This window comes from Antrostomus carolinensis, unplaced genomic scaffold (genome assembly GCF_000700745.2).
Source record: "Antrostomus carolinensis isolate BGI_N321 unplaced genomic scaffold, ASM70074v2 scaffold4942, whole genome shotgun sequence".
Taxonomy (NCBI): Eukaryota; Metazoa; Chordata; class Aves; order Caprimulgiformes; family Caprimulgidae; genus Antrostomus; species Antrostomus carolinensis.
Genome location: NW_010301471.1, coordinates 61,210 through 84,130, shown reverse-complemented (window position 1 = coordinate 84,130; position 22,921 = coordinate 61,210). Strand labels below are relative to the sequence as shown.

The 22,921-nt window shown below is 42.9% G+C and overlaps 1 protein-coding gene across 1 annotated transcript in view; it reads left to right on the top strand.

Moving 5' to 3' along the window:
* Positions 1-3,556: 3,556 nt before the first annotated feature.
* Positions 3,557-22,921, top strand: part of METTL24 (methyltransferase like 24) — a gene marked incomplete at its 5' end in the record, with an annotated part of 30,175 nt that continues 10,810 nt past the window's right edge. The window contains 3 exons of the mRNA XM_010163456.2: positions 3,557-3,655; positions 8,085-8,224; positions 14,152-14,380. Coding sequence (XP_010161758.1) covers positions 3,557-3,655; positions 8,085-8,224; positions 14,152-14,380 — 468 coding nt within the window. The remainder of the gene's footprint in view (positions 3,656-8,084; positions 8,225-14,151; positions 14,381-22,921) is intronic.

Sequence of the window (22,921 nt, the reverse complement as noted above, 5' to 3'; positions counted from 1 at the left end):
TTTCGAGGTCCCTTCCAATCCCTGACATTCTGTGATTCTGTGATCACTCTGGATAACAGTTTCTGGATATCCGTTACCCTTCATGGGTAGCTGAAGGCAGTGTCTGACCAGTGCCTGTGCTGTGATAAAGTGTTGATGAAGACTGATTTTTCTTACGATGTTAATTTCAGGTAATGTGTCTATAAGTAAAACAATGTAAATAGAAGGATACTTCAAGATACTCAGTGTGATATTTTTTAAATGGCATTGTAACTTTCCAGGTACCTTGTTATCCTCTTTCTGTTGTGGAATCAGGATATGTTGGTGTTTGGGAAACACAGTCATGGTGCCTGGTTGAATGAGTCCTTACCCCAGGGAGATAGCATACCGATGGCAATAGCCAGAGATGCAGAATGTCTGAACTGTTTTTCTGGCTCCTCCTGGGTGACCTTGGGGAGGTCTGTCTGAATTTCATATCCAAAGCTGCATAACATAGACTGTAATACCTCCTCCGCTCCTCTTGTATCCTTGCTGTGGGAGCCCCCTCTGAAAGGAGTTGCTCCTCAGCCTGTTTTGTACAGCAGCCCCAGGGACCTGCTCTCGGTTATTTTCTCTAGAGGTTCCTGTGATACAAGTGAGAAAATCTCAATCATGATGCCACAGTCAGGTTTGCTTTGAGTAAATAAAATTGCAAAATCTAGAGGGGAAAAACTCCTCAAAATAAGGAACACGTGTTTATCAGGGATAAACCTGATTCTCACAAAGCAGTTGGTTCACAGGGACTGGGTGCATTTTATCTGAAGAGGAGTTTTTTTGAGAAGAACAATCAAATGGAACTTTTACATGGAAACACTATGGAACAGGCTGAAAATTACCTGAAAAACTATGAACAAAGGCTACTGATGTAGGGAATGGCTCCTTCAGGAGGATATCTTGTGAGCCATAAACATACCCGTACTGCATCTCCAGCATCAGCGAGTTGCCTACTGGGATTGTGTACCTGATCCAAAAGATGTATTGGATTTTCACCCCCGTTCATTGCCAGTGAATTTCGTTGTAATGAAGCACTGAAGTGCTCAGTAGGTGTTAGGAACAAACCTCTCTAATGTATTTGTTAGTGAATGGAAATGGGCTGCTGCTTGGTAAGAAGCCAGGGACCAAGTGTGAAGATAGAGAAGCTATTCAAAAGCATTGCTGTCAAACAGAAGCTCAGGTCTGATCTCTGTCACAAAAGTAGTGTTTATGTAGTGCTTCTGTATTTAAATAACTATATAAAAGGTTGATCTCTTTCTATTTTTTCCTTTACTTTTTAGTGAAACTGCATTATTAAGTCACTGGGGTTATCTTCATTTACCTGTGTTTATTGATACATTTTGGAGTCAGTGGGAAGTCAGTTTGTAATCTTTAAGATTTTAAGAACCTGAAAGTAAGCTGCAGTGGGTCTTGGATATTGCATTATGCTGAAAAAGAACTTCATTCACATGGTTAATTTTAGGGCTTTTTTCCTTTTTCTTCCCTATCAACTCTGTGCAGGGGGAGTTCTTACTGAATAGTTCCACAATAGCCACCCTGCAATTCCCCTGCTTAAGGAGCTACTTCTCACACAAGTAGATTTCAGAATAAGCAGGCACAGATGTTTAGATGTCTGGGTTTTGGGGTTTTTTTTGTGGTGTGTGGTTTTGTTGGTTTTTTGTTTGCTTTTTTTTTTTCCCCTGAAAATAATTGTCAGTCTCCATTTTCATTTCAGCTTTCCAGCCTGTTGAAACGGCAGCATTCCTGTCATTGCAAACACTATTCAGCCATGTGAACTGTGACTTATTCTGAAAGATTCCCTCCCCGGCGTGTACCTATGCTCCTGCTGTTAGCTGTTTGCAGGCTGCCTTCTGCGGGCAGGGGGTCAAGGGTACGGGCTGCTGCGGACCGTGTTTGCTCACTTGATTCCAGCCTTGTGCTCTGCAGGGTGTAGGAGCCCATGTCTGCTGCAGGCAGCAAGTTTCAGAGTGAGAAATGCTACTTTTGTCTGCTTCTTGGGAAAAAAAAAAAAAAAAAAAAAAAAATCACAAATGTCCTTTTCAGCATCTCTTTACAGTGAAAAGAAACCCAAAGAACAAACCTTAAAGGAACAATAAACCTCGTACAGACCCCCTGGCTCACATACGCTCCAGACTATGTTTGCTTAGGCTGCAAAAATATCATTTTGTGATGTCAGCTCAAGGCAAACTCCGTCTGGTCTGGTGATGCCCCTTAATCATCTTTCTTTTCTAGTTTCACCTTCTCTTTCTCTTTCCTGCGTTCCTTTCTGGCGTCAGAGGGTCCCCGCTGTCACCGTGCTGGCTTGTCTCCTGGCGCCGCCGACCAACCCTGTCCAGGGGCTCATCACCTCACCTCTCTGATCTGCCTCCCTCTTCTCCTGTTAATTGCTGTTTCCTATATGTTTTCCAGGGCTTTGTTTGAAATAAGGTCCTGTGGGAATCCCAAACAGGGTTTCTGTATGGTATTTTATTGAATGTCAACATGAACCTATGAGGAAAAAACCCCATCCTGTTAATTATGGAAGCTCAGTTAATTGGGGATGATTAAAGGGAAGCTTGATGCTACCTGCTCAGCCATAGAAGTGAGTTATGGTGCCTGAAGATGAAAAGCCATGAGGAATCAATCTTAATTTAGTACAACTTAACACTGTGCTTGTATTTTTATCTACTTGAGGGCAAGAGATAACACGTCTGAACTTCCCAGCATGACAAAAGCGGGCAGAATTTGGAGAAGGTGGTGCAGATGGGAGCACAGAGCCCCGTTGCTCTGCAAGCACATGTCTGAAAGACCTCTTCTGTCCCACTCTGTCTATGTGGGAAGTGTTGCTGGAAAAGCTGACAGGATCACCAAGGATCAGAGCTGAGGGGCCTCGTAGGGAGCACAGAAAGCATCCTCTAAGACTATTTCCCTGGGACTACTAAAGTGAGGAGTGGTAGGGCTATGGGGCAACCACATTGAGGTGTTTTCAGGGAGTCCTCATGGGAGAGGAAGAGGACTTTTCTCAAAGGCTTCAAGAAGCTTGCTTTTCTATCGAATCTAGATTTTAAGAAAAAGAAAGTGATTGTTTGCAGAGGTTTCCTTTGGTGATTAGTGTTTGCAATCCAGGTTTCTGTTTCGGTGGCCATTCAAGCGGAGATACATGTTAGATATAAAACTAAAATTATTTCAGTGTTTTCAGATGTTTTGGTAGATGATTTAGTCATTCAGATCTTAGTTTTCTTCGTGCGTTTCCACAAGCTGGGGCTTAGTTGGGTGTCCTAGAATAACTGTGTTGACACATGTATCCTGGATGAAGAGCCCTTTCTTTCTGAATTACCTACATCTGCTTTCAAAGCTGATCATGATAAATCATAGTTAGATGCTTTTTCACTGTAGTTCAAACTCTACTTTATTCTGAAATAACTTTCATGTACAGACAAGCCCCTAGGAAACTTTTTGTTTGAAATTAAATCTCCTTGATTTATTAGCCCTTGCATTTTATGCTTGTACTGAGAAATGAATCCTGTTCCTTTAAGGTGTTTTTTTGTTGTGCTTTGCTTTGCAGACTGTAAGATGGCACATTGAACTACAGCCATGGGCAAGTCCAACTCCTTCTCTCAACTATGAGGCCTTGAGGTTCCTGAAGTACATTAGCACTTCTCAGGTAGGTTTTTCATGTCACTCTCCGTTTAGAAAACAGTTTGCCTGGTACAGGCTGTTCCCTCTCAGGTAAGGAATTAACCTCACACCAAACTGGTTTTGAAACTGCTTTATTTCTCGGGTTGCTTAACCGAGCAGTGATGAATGTAAAGGTCAAAACACAGGGAAGAAAGAATGCATTATTTCCTTGCTTTTTATTTCCAGACTGGTTCGTGTCCTGACAGGGTGTGATATGACTGAAATTCCAGACGTGGTTCCTCTCCCACTCTCTCTTTCTCACTCTCTCTCAGACACAGAAAAATACAGAGCACTCTATAGCAAGAGAACTGTGTATTCAGCCACTCCACCTCTCAATAATAATGTGATAACTGGGATTATTTTAGCTAAAAAGGATGCATTTGAGATTCCCAGTAAAATGAGAACAAGGCATCAGTCCCTAACTTAGACAGGCTGTCCCAGTGGTACCAACAGAATCCTGATCTTTTGAGGACAAAAGTGATGACCTGGAAAATTAGTGGTTTTATGTGCTTTTTCAAAGATGACATTTCCAAATCCAGACTGCATTGAGAGATACTTCCAGGGTTCAACATATATGGAAATTGGGCCGTCATGTCTTAACAGAGGCATCACTTCTGCACAACAGCATTTATGCATGCATTTCCTGTAATAAAAAATGGAAAAAGTCCTGGATGCCCACAGTTCCAACAGGGCAGGTGCTTTCGGTACCTACATCTGTTAGCGATTGACTCTTGAATACAGATTTAACTACACCATTGCTTACACTGAAAAACAGAAAAAAGCCTCAGGTGTTCATGTCACTGAAATGTCATTCACATGAAATCCTTTGTTAATGCAACGCTTTCAAGGCTGAGACGAAATTAATTTGAAGCACGTCTAAAAATCTGCCTCTGTGCTGATGGTGTGGTAACTGGGAGGGCAGCAGAGTGTTCACTTACCCTCCGGCTTGTGGGTTCCCCTGGCTAAATGCTCAAGAAAATGACATCTCTGCTTCCACTCGTGCCAGCACTGAGGGGGTAGGAGGCAAGATGATGCATGTGGAGATGGGAAGAGATATGTCTAGAGCTCCTTGTTTTGTTTTACACAAGTTTAGGCTGCAGCAGGCGTAAGAATCTGAAGACATCCTTCATCTCAGTGACTTAATAAACAGTGGCAGATGCTGCTAAACTCTACTAGTTGGGTCAAAGCCTACAAGGACATCAATTAGCAGAGAGTTTATTGCTTCTGACACACTAATCGCAAAGTTTCGTTCCCAGAGTAACTGACCCTGGTGGGGGGGCCAAATATAAGTGAAAACAAAACATGAGTGAAATCCTCGTTCCTGACCTGGCAGATGTTACAGGATTAATGACTGACAGGATAATGCCATGACTGGTATGAGCACTTCTGGAAATGAAATCCTGCTTACGTAGATGAACGTGGGATCTCATTTTCCTTGTTTTCTGAGCAAGCATCTACTAATTACTGTGCCTGAATTCAGCTCCCTGCCCTTAGTGTAGAATGGCTCGGACTGCTGGAGGGGGAAGATACCATGTCAGCAGGGTCAAGGTGTGGCCAGAAAAAGCTTTTTCAACGCTGGTATCTAACAATCAAAAGAACCATCTTAGACGTGCTGTTGTTTGTATGATAATAGTGAGTAGAAGCCCAGAACAGGACATGAGCTTGGTGCATCAGGGTCTGTAAATCAAGCAACGGACTGGTGATGGTGCTGAAGGCAGAGTTCAGGGTTTTTTTATTTTTCATAGCAAGAGCTATTAAGCAGCAAGAGCTATTAAAATTACTCCAAATTCTGAGTGTTGTAATTGCTCATAATGCCATGAGTCAATTAAGTAGCAGCATTGCAGAATCTTAGTTTTCTGTAGAGAGCACATTATTCTTCTGTGTCTTAAAATTAGTGCTTGTTATTGAAATGCCGTTTATTCTTTGGTTGTTGTGTGACTGAAGGGAAATGGGTAGTGGGGTGCAGTGCAAATAATTACTTAAAACCTAGTGAATCCTGAGAGCAACATGAAGAGATGCTATATTAGCTTTTATGAATTTTCCACGGGAATTATGAGCTGAGCAGGAGCAGGGAGATGGTGATGCAGCATGCAGCTCTTTCGATGTAATGATCTTTCAGAGCTTAAGCTTCTTAAAGAATGAGAGTTTTATTTACTTGTTATAAGGCACATGGTGGAGAATGCCTACAATAGCAAAGGCTGAGTTCCATTTTTTTACTCTCACACCTGTGTAAAATTGTTCCATTTCTGTGGTTCTAGGTGGGGCCAGACCTGTGCTTTTTAGTTTGGCTAAAACCAAAAGCTGAGCCTGGGCTGTCTGCTGTAGAGGAAGGACAGAGCAAGATGAGAAAAGTCAGTTGCCGACTGATGTTTCACCTGGTTTTGTCTTTACTACTGTTCTTTCCACCTTTTTTATTGTTGGCTTTCTGGCAGTGCCAGCTCCCATCCCTGCAGCCAGGGTTGGTACTGGGCCCAAAGATCAGCTTTTTGTCATGATGGCTCAGCTGGGTTCCTGCAGCTTTTCTCAGTCTTTGCTTTCCTATCTGCTATGTGTCAGCAGCCTGTGCCCTGAACCACTGGATTTGATGGTGGTTTGAAAAGCCCTTCAACAACCAGCTGTAAGCTGGTGCTGGTGCAGCATGGCGTGGCCTCTCTTGGGCAGAAGTAGCCACAGCTTTGATGCTGTCTTCTGCTGCCCGTTAGCTCCTTACCACTGCAGCGGTGACAGCCGTACGAATTGCACTGGCTTTCCATTGCCTGCCATGCGCTGGCTCCCGAATGCTGGAAAGGCTGCAGCACCCCCAGCTCCATACCTCCTGCCTTTTCCAGGGTGGGTCTGGAGGAGGAGGATGGTGCTGAATGGTGTGGCAGAGCCTGGGGATGAAGTGGTGGCCTGAGCTGTCAGGCAGACAGGCAGAGCTGGTGCTGCAGGCAGGGGCTCCTCCGTAGGGTGTCACTCACAGGGCCACAGCTTCCTTGGCTCGGCCACCGCTGTGTGTCGGCTGGTGCAGGCTGCTGCTGCTCAGCTGCTGGCAGAGCTGTCTTCACCTCTCAGTTAAGTGATTTTTGGCTTCCAGGTTTCTGATTGCCCTGGTTTTTAGCTGGGACAGAGCTAAGTTTCTTTTTAGTAGCTAGAATTGTGCTGTATTTTGGTTTCAGCCTGGGATTTGTTATAAGAACAACATTGATAACCTACCAGTGTTTTCAGTTGTTCCTGGAAGTTGAAGGACTTCATGTTTTGCTAGTCTAGAGGTGAAGGGTCTAGAGAGGGTGAGGAATATTAATATTAATAAGCTAGATTGACATTTGGATATGCCAGTGGGATATTCCATATCATATAACGTCACGTTCAGTATATTAATGAGTGTCATACTGCTGTGTGGGTTCGCTCGCTCTCTCTCTGGTCTTGCTCTTCCGGGATGGCAGTTTCGGTTTGGGATTGTCGCTTCTCCAGGATCATTATCTGAGAATGGATCGGGCTTGTTTGGCGGGTGGTGAGCGGTTGCACTGTGTATCACTCGTTTGCATATTTCATTATTACTATTATTATCTTTATTATTTTAATTTTTTAAAGTTTCATTCTATTTCAGTTATTAAATTATTCTTAACCTACAAGTCTCCTTACCCCTCCAATTCTCTCCCCTGTTCTGTGGGGAGGGGAGTGAGCGAGCAGCTGTGTTTGGCTGCAGCCAAGTGAAACCAGCACACTCATGAATCCAGCACTTTTTAGTCCTTGTTTATTGGTCTTTACAAGGACTTTGACTTACAGCGTTCCTCCCTACAGGATCTCTGTCTCTTCTCCTTTTGCAGTGTTTTTATGCTGGGTTTAGACTCTGGAGGTCTGAGCCAGCACAGCATAGACACACGTGCTATGATTCCTCTGTTTAGTTAAGGACTTGCTTAAATCCCTTTGTTGTTGGAGGGAGGATGTGTTGCGATAATGATTAAATCCCTTCTGGAACTGAGATGCAGGACACTCTAGGTGGGGTACACAGTGTATGTCGCAGTGACACTGCAACTTGTGATTACGATCTTGAATCATGGTATGTTTTTAACATTATTCAGGATGCAGAATCCACTCCAAGGTTTGAAAAGAAAAAAAAACACACCACATTTTAATGCTGAAATAACTTGTTCTCAAGAAAATTAATCTCTGAATATAGTACTAATGCTTAATTATTTGCTTTTCAAACTGCATTGCTCTCTGGGGGATTGTGTGAGCCTTAAATTTCACCAAGCATAACAGATGAACAAGGAAAAAAAATCATCAAATCTCAACAGCTGTGTATCAGATTGACAATCAGATTTAAATGAAACCAATTAACATTTTTCTTCTTTCCTCTCTTTCCCCAGAAGGCAAATTAAAACCAAATTAAAAGTCATGTCTTAAAATGAAACATCCTTTGATTTCAACAGATTTCATGTGAACACATGAACCTGAGCAGCCTGAGAGGGTACTCTGAAACTGCAAAGAAGCCCTGGTCGATCTGCCTTGACGAGAGGTTTAGCCTCATTCATCGAATCAGAAGCAAGCAGTGCCGTCTCTATTCCCTTGGGTAAGTCCTCCCTCTAAAAGACAGCAAATTGTTCTGTGACACCTTCAGAAAGCCCTGTAAGTGCAACACGGACTGCCACAAGGTTGTCTTTTAAAATACAGAGTTTGTTCCGGTGTGTTTGTTATGTGTTGATGTGCTTCTGTGAACTCTGTTTTTTGGGGAAAAAACCTTCCTCCGGCGAGGATCTTTGTTGTCCTTGGCTTTTCTAGTATCAGTATGAAAACAAATTGCTTAATGGTGAGTAGTGAGTGGTAGTTCTCATAGAGGAAGGCGGAAATTAATGAGATGAACTGAGAAGCCTACAGCATTTTCCCTGAGCATAAATGACTTGCATAATTGCCAGGTACTTCAGCAGCATCTAAAACTTCATTAACTATGCCTGGGACAAAATAGGACATTTCCATATGAGAGTGTGTTTGCTAAGCACTCTAGGGGTGACACGTTAAGAGTGTGTTTGCTAAGCATTTCAGGGTGGTGAAACTCTGGAACAGGTTGCCCAGAGAGGTGGTAGAAGCCCCATCCCTGGAAATATTCAGGGTCAGATTGGATGGGGCTCTGAGCAACCTGATCTAGTTGAAGATGTCCCTGCTCGCTGCAGGGGGGTTGGCCTAGATGACCTTGGAAGGTCCCTTTCAACCAAAACCATTCTATGATTCTATGTGACAAAGTGATAATAGTAAAGGCAGTGCGGCTTTATTTTGAAATGTTTGTAGTGTTGATGATGTTTACAGCACTTGAGATTGAAGTTTTCCCTCTTCACAGAACAAATGCTTTCACAGGTAGTAAAACCACAAATGCAGCCTGTTTCCCTGCTAATAGAACACTTTGCTTCCCGGGAGGATGGGGGAGGTCAGTCCTCAGCTTTTGTCAGGCCACCAGCCTTTTGCATTACCCATCAGCATACAGGTGCATTAGGAGAATGATGGCTGGGATGTGGAGCTGGTTTCACACAGATCATCATGTGGCTGCAGCCTAATAAAACTTTCTTTGCTGTCCTGGGAGCCAGCTTAAGGTTAGAGGTGTATTGAAAAGCTTCATCGCCCTGGAACCAGTGCAGTTTATTTCTGTGATTTGCTGCTGTGGGTTTACAAATGGTGGATAGTAAGGAACTGTGTCTGAGCAGCATTTCTCAGTGATTAACATATGGCAGTTAACACCAGCAATTAAAGTAAAGTGGATGTGGAGTGCAGTGCAGTCAAAGGGACTGTTTTCTGTTAATTTGGATAGATTTATATTTGGATTGAGTTTATATTGAGCTGTAAAGACCAAACTCCTCAGAGGGTGAGGGGCTCTTGGGTTTTGTTCAGCTGCATTGCTCTGTGACAGAACAACAATAACATGCTCCTTAGAGACAAATCACATATACAGAGTGCAAACTCCTATCAACTGCTGTTGCTTCTTATTTTCTGAATGTTCTTTGCAGCCTATTTCCAAATATACTTACCCAGTTTTATTGCAAAATGTAGGCTTACATTATTTTTTTTTCTCAGTTTTTCTGAGGTAGGTATAGCTTTCCTTTGATTGTAGAGGAAGTCTGTGATGACATGGGTGCTGACTTTAGATGTCTTGGTACAGTACTCAAAGTTTAGTGGAATTAATCTTAGACCTTGCCCTTTGAATTACATGATCATTAATATTGGACCCGAGCTCCTGTGTTTTAATGGCCCTGTTCCCTTTTGCTGTGGATCACATGTGGGTTGAGAGTGGTATTTTTGTTGAATTGGCCAGTAGACACAATGCAGAATTGATCTCATCTGTGCTAAGAAATGCAGATTTGGCATGAAGCAGACCAGCATGAAGATAACTTGCTAGTGGTTTTGAACAAATCTGAGCTGGTGCATGTATACCAGTGCTTCGTGTTTGGGTATGGCACAGGAAGCCTGAATGCCAGATTTTCTGTACTGATGGAACAGCAGGGCTTAGCAGAGATTTAAATGGATGTTGGCTCTCCTATCAGTCATCAGATACACATGTGCAGTAAATAACCAACCGTGACATGAAACAGCTAAAAAATAAAAGGGAAATATTTAAGGTTAAGGAGGAGCAGTCTTCAGTGCTCCAGTTTACTTCTACAGCCTTTGGAGCTCGTTACTGCGTAATTCTTCTCTCAGGCTCACTTCCTTTAGCTTGTGACAAGCAGAAAAGAATTTTGTTCTGAGTAAGACAAAAATCCCCTTTAAACATTTTAGTTATCCCATACAGCTCATAAAGAGCAAAGGGGGAGCAGCTGCTTCCAAGGAAGAACATTTTCTGTGGAGAGGATGGATGGAGGACAAATGTGAAAGTTCAGTGCGAGTGTTACTGAGAATCCTGAGTTACATCCAAGTGTCATTAAAAATGGAACAAAACATGCTGCTTAGGCTGTGCCTTCTTGCATGCTATAGAAGAGGTTACTTGTGAGTGGGAGCGAGGGTGGCTGAAATGTCTGGAGATCTTTTTATATTAGTACTAGTTGCTTCCTCTACTGGGAGACAGCAATGTTTTTGCTTGGGGGACAGGATTTCCCAGTATGATACGTAATTGCAATATGCGTTAGTGAGCTCTAGTTATTAGTGCTAAGTCTGCTTAGATTAAGCTAAGTCTGTTATAAACACCACAGGCAGGCACTCAGGCTGGGATAATACAAATGAATAGGATTTCAGAAACTTACCAGGTGAGGTTCAAAGAGTCTCACTGCAATACTGTGTAAAAGCCCTTTCAGGTGGATCTCAAAGTCTAGGGGCTTTAGGATCCAGGCAGGGGATGCTTCTTTTTTCCTGATCTGCAGAGCTTGCTTATCTTCCTTTGAGAAAGAAAGGGAGGAGGGGGCAGATGGAAAGCTGAACCTTGACCTGCATGTTTTTACAGCTCTGTCCTGTGGTCCCTGTGGGAGCTGCAGTACCTGCAGGTATCAGGCTGTATCAGTGTGTCTACAAGAGCTGTGCTGGAGGAGACAAAGCAGCTTCTGTGCCACCTGTGTGCTCTTGCTGTGCTCCAGCATGAGGCGGGGGCTGGTGCGATGCTCCATTCAATGGGAGCTGCAGCCCAGTGTTTATTCCGAGCGTGAGGCTCTGTGTGCTGTCACCCTCGGCGAACCCTGGGAGCAGGGGACAGCCAAGGGACGCTGCTCCCTGCCGCTCTGCGCTCTGTCCTGGGTCAGCGTCCCTGCCCTGCAGCTGGTGGGGAGCAGTGCCAGCGAGACCTTCCTTTCCACTCGTACACGGGCAAGGAGGGTCCTTGAAAGGCCACCTCTGCCCCCACTGCAGGGGACTGTGTCCAGCTGCCAACCCTGTAACCGAGCTCTCTTCTCCTTTACACTAAAAATAGGTCGGTGTCTTTAGCGTTTTTTATTTTGCTGTTGCTGGAGGCAGTAGCTGCTCTCTCCTGATGGTAGGGAAGGGCTTCTCTAGTCTCCTCTGATCTCTACACCTTTCTTTTAAAATCATGATCCCTTTTTAAGTAACGCAAAAACTTTCTTAGGAGACCTCATTTGTTTAGATTTTTCACGCTGCATTATCCTTTGGCATGATCACATGTGAGCCAGGAATTTTTCAAACCAGTTCTTTTGGAGATGACCTTATTTTTTCTCTCCTAAATATTCATTGTTGGTTAGATCTCTCTTCAGGCGTAAATTTGAGCTGTTAGCTAGAGTGCCAGAAGATACATCAGCACCTTCTTCACCCTTATACATATTTTTTTTTCTGTTTTGGATCACTCTGAACCTCCATTTGCAGTCCACATGAGTAGCATTCTGTTTGGAGGCAGCCTGAGGTTTGTCTGCGTCAAAAGCATCTGGCCCCGTGGATTGTACCAGCTGGTGCTGTTAGAAGTGTGTCACGGATGCGTGTGTCCATCGGTCACTGGTAGGCTCAGCACTCTAATGCTGTAACTGTCCCCAACAATTCACATGTTGTTCATTTTTAGCCAGCTTCTCATTCCTAAGGGATTACACTGGCCTTTGTTCATCAGTGTGGCCCTTCTGTAGAAAGCCACATGGAAACAAATACGTCGATTTACTGGGTTAACTTCTGAGCTTTTTTCCTAATGTGTGTTGAATGTATTAAAAGAACACTCCTTCCTTTTCTTCCTACGCGCCTGTACGGGCTGGAATCCTGGAAAACAGTTATTCTTAAGAGCATGCTGGCCTGTTTTTGCAAACCCTGTCTCCTCCTACTTTCCCAGGATGCCTGAAAGTTTGTTGAGGAGAAGACCTTCTAATAGGGCTGGCTTAATGTCATACCATAGTGTAGCACGATTTAAAATGTATCGTGTTTTACATATTGATGCAAATAACCAGCTTTAGTTGAGACTCACGCTGTTTCTAAGGATAATTGGGGTGTAGTGTAGTGTAGCAGGTGCTCGGACAGTACATCAGAGTACTGCCTTGTAATGGTTTGTGTATGATGAATACGTGCTGTGCTGTTAGTACGTAGTGGATATTCTCAATTCATACAACTGGTTGAAACACTGATCTAAAAATCCTGATTCTCCTCCCAGTGCCACATGTGTGCATATCCAACAGCATAATTTTGACTAAGTTTAAGGTTTAGTGCGTGATTTGAACCATGTCTGGAACAAGCTTGGAAGAGCAGGAATAAAGAGGACCTCCTATTTTATGCAGTAGGGAAGGCCTGTGGTCCAGATGTGATCGCAAGGGTAAATACCAGAATTTTTTAGTTTTACTGTACCCTGTGTGAACCAGTGGGCTGTAGGAGGTAAGAATATGGCACAGCCTTGTAAAGCACATCTTGCAGAGACAGGGACTGAGACAACACTGCTGTACGATGGGGCTATTAATTTTTTTTCTTCTTGAGGAAAAAACTACTTTACGGTGAGGGTAACAGAGCACTGGAACAGGCTGCCCAGGGAGGTTGTGGAGTCTCCTTCTCTGGAGACATTCAGAACCCACCTGGACGCCTTTCTGTGTGATCTCATTTAGGTTCCTGCTTTGGCAGGGGGATTGGACTAGATGATCTCTCGAGGTCCCTTCCAGTCCCTGACATTCTGTGATTCTGTGATTTGGGGCCTTTGCCAAATTAGCAGCAATCTTTCTCTTCAGTCTTTGTAACAACTCTGCTACTGTTGTGAAGGAGTTATTTTTAAATTTGCTTTTTTATCTCTGCCTTCCTGTGCACAGAGAAAGAGAGGCATTTGGTTCTTGTGTCTTGTCCCTGTTGGTGGCCATTGTGGCTTTGTAACACCAGATTATAGGCACGGTGGGAAATATGCCTGATTTTTACAAAACAGTATTGTATAAATTTTAAATGTATTTCCTCTTCTGCTTATGGCTTGGTTATTGGAAGTTTGTGCATTGGGGACTAAGGAAAGTGTTGTAATCTTGTCAAGGAAAAGCAAATTGAAAATAGAGGAATGTATATAAATGTAAAATATGAATAGAGGAATAATGACAGCAGAAACATTCTAATGTTCAATTTACTTTCCTACAAATGATGTCAGCTTCTGAATTAAGAAAAAGCTCTTGAGGAATATTATCAGTCTGGCTAAAAGTGGTTTAGTTCATGCCTTGAAAGGAGCCCTTCATTCTAATTGTATGCAGTATATTGCATAAAGCTTGAATTTTCTGGTGAGGTTAGTTCATCCAATCCATTCTGGGAATTTCATTCCATAAATGAAAAATTTCATTTAAAGTTTTTTAAGGTCAATCATGAATGTGACACTGGGAAAAAAAAGATGTTCCTTTAAATTTCCTTTATCTAACAGCAGGCATTATTGTGGACCTTAGCTTTATTTCTGGTTATCTTGTCAGAATTAGGGTTAGATTGTGCTCAGTGCTGTGGAGCTGAGCTGAGCAGCTCCTTCACTTTGCTGCAGAAACAGTTTGGTTCGATTTTACCATTTTACCTTCTTTTACTGTGAATCCTTAGAATGTCCTACTCACTCATAGTTCTCTTTGCAGCATTAGTAGTTACATCTTTTATGTTTTGTAGGCTAGGCAGCGATGACAACCAGTTTGAGATCGGCATGGCCAACAGCGGATGCGAGGTGCATCGCTTTGACCCCAGCATCAAGTCAGCACACATTCATGAGGGTCGTCACCTCTGGTATCATCGCCTGTCCATTGACTGGAGGGATCCCAATCCAGCCATTGCTGCTCATAAACTTCACAGCAACACAAAGAAGCTGGGCACAATATTGAATGAATTTGGACATCAGAAGGTAAGGACTTGGGGGTCGGGTTTCTGACTGCAGGATTAGGTGTTGTCAAAGCTTCAGAACTTCCTCCTCTCTGTCTCGGGAGTTCAGGCACTTTCCAAGGTTATCTCCTGACAGTGGGTCTTTTTCAGCAATACTTGTAATGCATTTCTTGTATGGGTGCCTTTTCTGTCTTGCTTTTTCTGTGTGCTGATAACTGCCACCTTGATTTTAAATCACTAGCCATGTACAAAATACTTTCTTCCTCCTTCCTTCCTTTTCCCTTCAACTAGCTGGTGACATTGGGTGCTAGTATTTTCAGTCCTGTGGAAGTTCTGGTCTTTGCCTGAATATGAGCACTAAACTACTCACATGGCCAAGTTTATAAAGAGAAAAAAAATATTTGCAGCAATAATGAGAAGAGAAGAAGTAATGGATGGGTTGTTTACATTTTCAAGGTCACTGGTCCTAATCATCAACAACAAAAACATCCTGTTTTGAAATTGGCAGCAATCTGTAGGGTTTTTTTAACATTTCCCAGTTTGTTTCTAAGGAACTATAAAGACATCTTCAAGTCTCAAATAACTGTTGCCAGAATACATTTGAGGAAGTTCCTTAGGTTGCTTTTAAGAGAGTTTTTCCTTCAGAGGATATACAAACATGAATTCAAATGCTAATATACTTCATTGCCTGCAGCTAGTTCTGCTTGTCTGTTTTTTAAGAAATAGGCAGCCTGAGCTAAGGGGGAGCTTTTCTGTAAGATTTATAAAGAAAGCAGTGCCATGTTCAGGGTTTTTTTTGTTATTATAAAATGCAAGATGTCCTTTTCAGTTCAATTCTTGCTTTTCTTTAGTATTTTCTTTTGGTTCAGCTCTACTGATTGGACTATTTTGAAGATAAGAGCATAAAAAAGAAGCTTTTCCCTACTTCTTAGTCATACTGTAACTGTACTGGGCTGTGCATCGGTGAAACATCTGGGGAGAGAGAAATGGCTTTCCTTTGACATATGCTTTCCATTGATTGTTTTGATTTTAGAAGAATTAGTCACAGAGCAAATGATTGATGACCTGATCCAGAAAAAGCCTGTGAGTCTGGTGATGTACTAGACCTGCTGAGAACAGTCAGTTCTCAGGTTATCATGGTAATACAGAGTGACTGTAAGACCTTCTGTGAATGAGAAGGGTGTAGCTATGAATTCTGAGTGTGTAACTTTCTGGGCAGAAGTTATCTGCAATGAAAGCAGCTGGCTGAAGGGCAGCCAAGGAACACAATGCACACGTAACACATACAATCAGGCTTTCTTCTAGCTGTGTACACATGGCATAGGATTTGGTGAAGTGTGTTGGTGCACTATGAACAGCATACACAGGCTCTTGCTCTATTAGCGTTCGAGTAGCTCCTCTGTTCAACACTATGGCATTAGTGAAGTCAGGAGCTGACTTTCTTCCAGTGAGGATAAAGCTGTTATACGCTCTGTAATCTTCTGTTACTTCATATTTGTGAAATACCTGAATGGGCTGACCCTCCTCATATTGTTCTGTTTAGTTTTTCTTTAATTTGGAAGGCATTCTGAGAAGTTGCATGTTGCCTAAAGACACAGATAAGCTACAATTTATGAAGAGAACATCAAAGTAAATACTGTGACATTCAGGTTTTCATTCTTCCGGTGAATGTGAGTGGAATGTTCCCTTGACTGAATAAATAAGTTAATTCAAAACAGTTTCACAGACTATTTTCCAAAGCACTTTTTTTTTCAATTAGAAAGTTAAAACACACTCTTCTTCCCATTGTTTTTAATTTTAAAAATCCTTCTGCCTATCCTCAAAGTCATTCTGTTCCCACTTCAAGGCAGGAATTCCAGACAGCTGCATTTGAAGTTAATGCCTCGTTTTCTCCTTGCTTCTATTCTTTAAGATGTGGGACTTGATCCAAGACCGTCCAAGTGATTGAGAATATTTCCACTGATGTCAGAGACTTTGGATCAGGCTGATGAAGAGGAGACAGACAAGGCCTCCTGGAGTTCTTGCTGTTGTAGCCTTGAAAAGAAAACATGCAATTTGGGGATTTTGTGTGCAAGGGAATCAAAGAACTTGGATGGGCTCATTGACACTCTGGCTGGGATGAGAGCGCACCTGCTATTCTGGAGTCAGTACTGGGACCTCACCCACAGAAAGAGAAACCCATCCTGATACTATGGCAAGAAAGACAAAAAGTTTTTGGTATTAGAGTGGATTTGAGGAAAGATTGAAAGCACTTGATCTTGCTAATTGGCTATGTGGCATAACAGTCCTCAGTTCTCTGGGGACTGTAAATAGCCTGGAGGTTGAGGAATTATCTAGTACTACTTTAGGATGAGATTGACAAAGGAAACATATAGTCACAGTATTTTGGGGAATTGATAAGAGTGTGAAATCTTTTAAACCCTGGAATAATCTCCAAAGGATGTAGTCAGAGTCCTATTTCCTGGTACACAAGTCTAAACTGAAAATTTACTGGTGTATCTTCTGAGAAGAGCAGTATTTTATCAGCCACAGGAAGGATAAAGATGTAAAAATTGATTTTGCTCATCTTTTTTTTTTTTTGTTAGTTTTCTGGCTGAACTGATGATGAACAGTGGAAAAAAGGGAGAAAGCCACTGAATGCATAAGAACTTCTTTCTTATTGCAATGGAGTTCAACTTTATGAAAACTGTAACTTTCTTATTCTTTAACTAGCTACTGGGGTAAGGATGCTGGTGTTCCCCATGGATTAGTGATAGCTGGGGAACTTCCTTCATACAGGATCACTGGATAATTCAAGTCAGAAGGATCTTTAGAGGCCTGTAGTTCAACCTCCTGCTCAAAGCAAGGCCAGCTGTGAAGTCAGACCAGGTTGCTAAAGGCTTTATCCACATTGGTTGTGAAAACCACCGAGTTTTCTCCAAAATGAAGATTGCACAACTTCTCTTGGACAATTGTTCATGATTCTTGACTGTCCTCATTGTGAAAAAGTTTCTCCTGATATCCAGTTTGAAAGCCCCAATTTCAATTTATGTCTGTTGTCTCTTGTCCTCCTCTGTTTACTGCTGAAGAGCCTGTCTTTGTCTTCTTGATGACCTCCTCATAGGCTCTACAGGCTGATGTTAGCCCCCTCCACTAAACCATCTCCTGCTGAGGTTGAACAAGCCCCATTCCTCCAGCCTCTGTAGTCTCTAAACATCTTGGTGGCTTGCAGATGAGCTCACTTCAGTTTATCATTCTCTGACCAAAACTGGATGTAGCATCTAGATGCACTCTTACAAGGGCTGAGGACAGGGAGCTAATCACATCCCTTGGTCTACAGGCCATGCTCCTGCATCCTGGGACTCCATGACCCCAAGGACCTTTCTGCAGAGCTCCTCCCCAAGCAGGCAGTCCCCAGCTTGTATCATTACAAGGGGTCCTTCCTCCCCAGGCGCAGGGCTTGGAGTTTGTCCTCGTCGAATTTCATCAGGTTCCTGTCGGCCCATCCCTTCAGCTTGTCTGAGTTCCTCTGGATGGCAGCTCTGCCCTTGAGTGTATGTATTGACTGGTCCCACCAATTTGGTGTCATCTACAAACATGGCAAGAGGGTCATCTAACACCTCCTCTAGGTAACTGATACAGATGTTAAACAGGGTGAATCCTACTACAGACCCTGTGGCCCTCTGCTTGCAACTGGCATCGAGGTAGAGTACAACCCATTAACTGCCCTCCGAGCCCAGCCATCCAACTGGTTTGTTAATTATGTGGTGTCTCTTCATCCAGACTGTAACATCCTGACTTGGATACAAGACTAGTGTGGGAGACAGTGTAAAATACATATCCCAGCGCTCTTCTAGACTAGTCACAGCTGGTTCCATGGCCTTGCAAGGGGATCATCAGTCTGAATTTCAGCTACAAGGGGGATAGTTCAGCTGTCTAAATAAACCATTCCCCAAGTTCCAGCATAGATTTGTGTTGTGTATGGTATCTGTGTCCTCCTCTGAAGGTTGCCATGTTCCATGTAGCCCAGATTTTAGTATGCAATAAAACTGTAAGGGGAAGACAGTATTGAAATGTGAGGTCCCTCCCCCCGACTCCAGCATTATCTCCTCTACAAAAAGTCCCAACCCTTAACCAGAAATTCAAACCAAGCTACTACATGTATTCTGTATTCCAAAGATCATGCTATAAAGCAAAATTAAAAACCTTTGACAGAAAGGCCCTGAGCAGCAGAAACAAGCAAGAGTTCATTCTGTCCTGAATGGGCGTGCATGAGTAAATCACGTGTGTTCACACACGCAAACTCTTACTTCAGTCATAGTTTTCCTCTTTTTGGAGCTCTGTAGGACAAATCTCGTGTGATGCTATCAGTAAGTGCTACAAATTTGCATTCCTTGGTAGCATAGCTCAGCAGCGGATGAGATGGTTTCCTGGAAGACAAGTTAAGCTGGAAAAGAGAATTTAAGAATGCAAGGTAAAACCTTCATTTAATCAGGAAGTGCTCATAGGTGTAACTTTCAGGGGACAGCAGAGTTGTGTTCAACTCCTGACATTCAAGTAATCTTGAACAAATTGTGTAAGAGATCAAACTGTGTCATTATTTATTATGAAAAGAAATGCAAAGCAATCTTTAAGTCCTGATTTTGATTTGAAGGCTTTAATTTACCTTGGCTCTTCATGAAGATTTTTTTCTGTGACAACCTGGCTAGCACGTGTCTGCTTTATTTGATTGAACAGGCTTAGATTTAGGGTTTCAAAAGGAAAAACTGCCTCCCTTTGACCTGTTATTTAATACTTGTCACAACTTCAAAACACTACACCCTGGAGCCATTTTGACTGATAACCTCATCTGCTCTTAGGCAAGTAATTTGCCACTTGCTCCTTCCCTAAAGCAGATACTATAGAGTCTATTTCATGCTGCGCTTTCAGTTTTGTGAAGACTGATGTGAAAGAGCAAAGATTAAAGGAAATCAATTTACCATTTTGGTTTAAAATCAGCTCTGTTGACAGTACACAAATAAATATAAAATAAAAGCCCTGGGAAAACTGTATAACAGCTTAGTTGTGCATGGAGATTTGATTAACAAACAAAAAATTAACTCTCCAGGTTGGGAAAAGTCCATGTTCAAGTTTTGGAGCAATCAAATCCATGCAGTGACAGGGGTCAGAATAGTCTTTTGAATCCTTGACCCTGCCTAGACAAAATCATTTAACTTTTATTATCCCTTGCAAGGGTAGATGTAGGTATTGCACGGGGAGCCTGGGGGTGGGTTAGTGCGAGTTACGTTCACTAAGGATCTGCCATGCCCAAGTTCGATGTGTGGATGCCACCACTCAGCTCAGCTGCTGTCCTAACTCACAGAAGGTCCTCAGTACTGGCTGATGAGCACCTTGAGGACTGGTCTATGTCCAGATGTGGAAGCCTGAGCTTGGGATGGGAAGCCAGAAGCTCAGAAGCCCGGAGCTCTTGCAGAGAGGTGAGTCCTTGTCACCGTTGCTGCTGCAGGTGAGGAACAGTCCCCTTCACTTTGCTGGAGCAGGAGGCACAAGTTCAGATCTACGCTCTGCTCCGTTTGGCTTAGCATCAGAGGGACCAAATGAGACCAGATCTCTTGAATTGCTGCATCGTACAAACCCTTAAGTAAATGTTTGGAGTTCTGTCTTGGAAGGGCTTAATTTTTTCTTTGTTTTATTATGCTTATTTGGGGCTTTTCCAGAATCTCAATTATAAAAGGAAAAAACCCACCCTTCATCTGATTTTTAGCCTTGTTATTCTCACATCCAAATTTTCTTGTGCAATCAATGGTCTTTATGCTTAAGTGGCCCTTTTTCTGCAGCTGTTATTTAGCATCCAGATAACATTTGTGAAGAACAGCCTTTGCTTTGGTGGGGTTATTATACCGGCCTCTCTAAGTCTCCTTCGACCTGAGAGATCCTGCATTTCCCATAACATCTTATTAGTGTTTTGCTGCCCCTCCTGCAGCTGGAGCATCAGCAATCAGTACTATTCAGAAGTCCCAGTGAGAGCTCAGGCTGTGACCACCTTATTCCCCTTCCTCTCCTGGAAATGTCTGCACTGCTAGTGCTTCCTTTTACGTGGACACATCAGAGTGTCTCTTTGTTATACCAGTTTTTACATGGCACAGTAGAAAGATATCTGTCCCAGAACACTGATTTTTTTTAAAAATGTAAATGACTGTTCTGGCCTATTTGTAGAAGGAATAACTCTGCACAGTAAAGTCCCACGGTAGCACTGGACCCTTTTGCACCAGGCAGATGTAATACCGTAGCTGTAAGAGTTTATAGTCTAAATAAATGACCTACCAGGGGTTAGAGAAGCATGGAACTCAACTCCATTAACTTAAATTTCTACATTTAAGATAGCTGTTGAAGTCCTCATAAACTCCAGGGAAACTGTTAAGGTGCAGTTCATCTCATCCAAGGGCAGACATTTAAAACGGGCTGGTTGATATGAATGGCACATCTCAAATTGCTCTTCAGAGTTTCTTCCTCTTCAGTGTGGTCTATAAAGGGAGCTTGGACAGCTGGTTTGGGTTTAGATGTCTAAGGCTGGGTGAGGTGCGTCCTACCTCAAGTGACTTGACTCAGAATCACACAGGGACAGTTCAGCTGAGACTGGTGACCACCTCTTGCTATTCTCTTTTTCTTAAATAACAACATGTTGGAACATCATCAAAGACCAGTACTGCTGCCCCATAAGAAACTGCCATTGGTGGCAAACAGAGAGAAACACATTCCCCAGACCTGCAACAAGCATTACCCCTCTCAGCAGCGCCATAGGAAATTATTGGGACACCCAGGGAACTGATACATAATTCCCACTTTTCTGTCTCCTTTTCCTGGCAGAGAATTATTTCAGCAGCTCTCAAACCAGGTATTTGGAATCATTTTAATTGATTAGGAGAGCAATTTTCAGTTTCATATTTGCTGCGGGTTGGTTATTCCTGAAAGTCAGAGTTTCTCGCCAGTGTGAGCAGCGCAGGTCTGTTGCAGTGATGTACGGGTATGTGTGTATTTGGGCTTTTGGTTTGTTCATAGTGGGAAAACACTGGCAGATGTGACCTGAGCCACGCTGATAATGTGTGCGTGCATAAGTGACCCACAAAAACCAGAAGAGGTAAGAAGTGGAGAGTAGGTGATGTGTCCTGCGGTGCCAGTGCAGGCGAGAGCGGTGTCGGTGGCTGGCATGAGCAGTCTGCACAGCGTGCAGCACAAGCAGATGAGGTGGGGATAGGAAAGGGGGCCTGAGCAGTGGGGAGGGAGTGCACCCTTAAAAACGCTGTGTGATAATTCCCCTGTTTGTTTTTTTGCTCCAGCTCCAGCCTTCTATTTCTGTGTGGGACCAGAAAGATATGAATGAATGTGGGAGGAGTTCAGCCTGCTGTGCAGGAGTATAGTAACCTCAGGGCATGCAGAGAGGAAAATCTGCAGGATGCAGGGAGCTGTGGTGGTGGCTCCAAACTCAGCTCTGTGCTCAGCATCTGCCTGTCTGAGATACTGTCTGTGCTCAGCATCTGTCTGACAGGTCCTGAGATTAGGACTTCAAAGTTCTGCAAATCTGTCTCACATGCCTGATTTCCACACTGGTTTTGCTGGAAGGGAGGGCATCGGAGAGAATAACATTGGACAAGCTAGCCAGAAAATTTAAAGGTTTTTGGGTTTTTTTTTTAAGTCATCCCATTAAAACAAAAGCATAGAGTGCTGGAGGGGATGTTATTCTACAATAAGCATCTGCCTCTAGCTCTGTCATTTGATTTATGAGTTCTTGTGAGACTTACTGCCTGTAACACAGGCATTCAGTCCCTTTGAGGTTATATTTGTACATGCTGGGCCAAATTCGTTCTCTGTGTAAAGTGACCAATTTCTTTGGAGTTACAGCAGAGCTGCAGTTTGAGCACTAGCAGTTGCTGAGTGCGAACCTTTTGTTTGGGAGTGTGTCAGTGAGATAGTGGATTTTTCTCCAGTTGCTGAAAAGGTGTAATTGAACTGGTGCAGATGTTTCCAGCTGTAGCTGGAAGTGCTGCCTTCTGTAACCTGAGTAATCTCCAAGCTGCTGAAAACACAATGTTTCTTTCCTGGATCTATATATTTTTTAATTTTAGTGATAATGAAATCAAGGTGGTAATTGCTCTGCATTTGCTTAGTCAGCGGAGGCTGCTGCTGCAGAAAGCATTTTAATCATAACTAGATTGAGGAGTTTGGCTGCAAGGAGAAGTGTGCTTGACAACCTCATGTTTCTGGAAGCAAAGCTCTTTGGACAGTGATTTACTGCTCACCACCTCTTCCACTCCCTGTGTTGTATGCAAGGAATGCCTCATACACATTCCTTTACTGGGTTTTCTCTTGGTCCCCTACATCTCCTTTCACCTCATAAAGTCATAGAATGGTTTGGGTTGGAAGGGACCTTTAAGGGTCATCTACTCTGATGAGTCTCAAAGCTGGTCAAGGGATAGTTGAGTTATTTCATATCAGCCCATTAAATAATCAATGTTCTATGAAACACAGAAAACCAAACCAAACCAAACAGAACAAACAAACGAAAAACCCAAAACTTTTTAAGAAC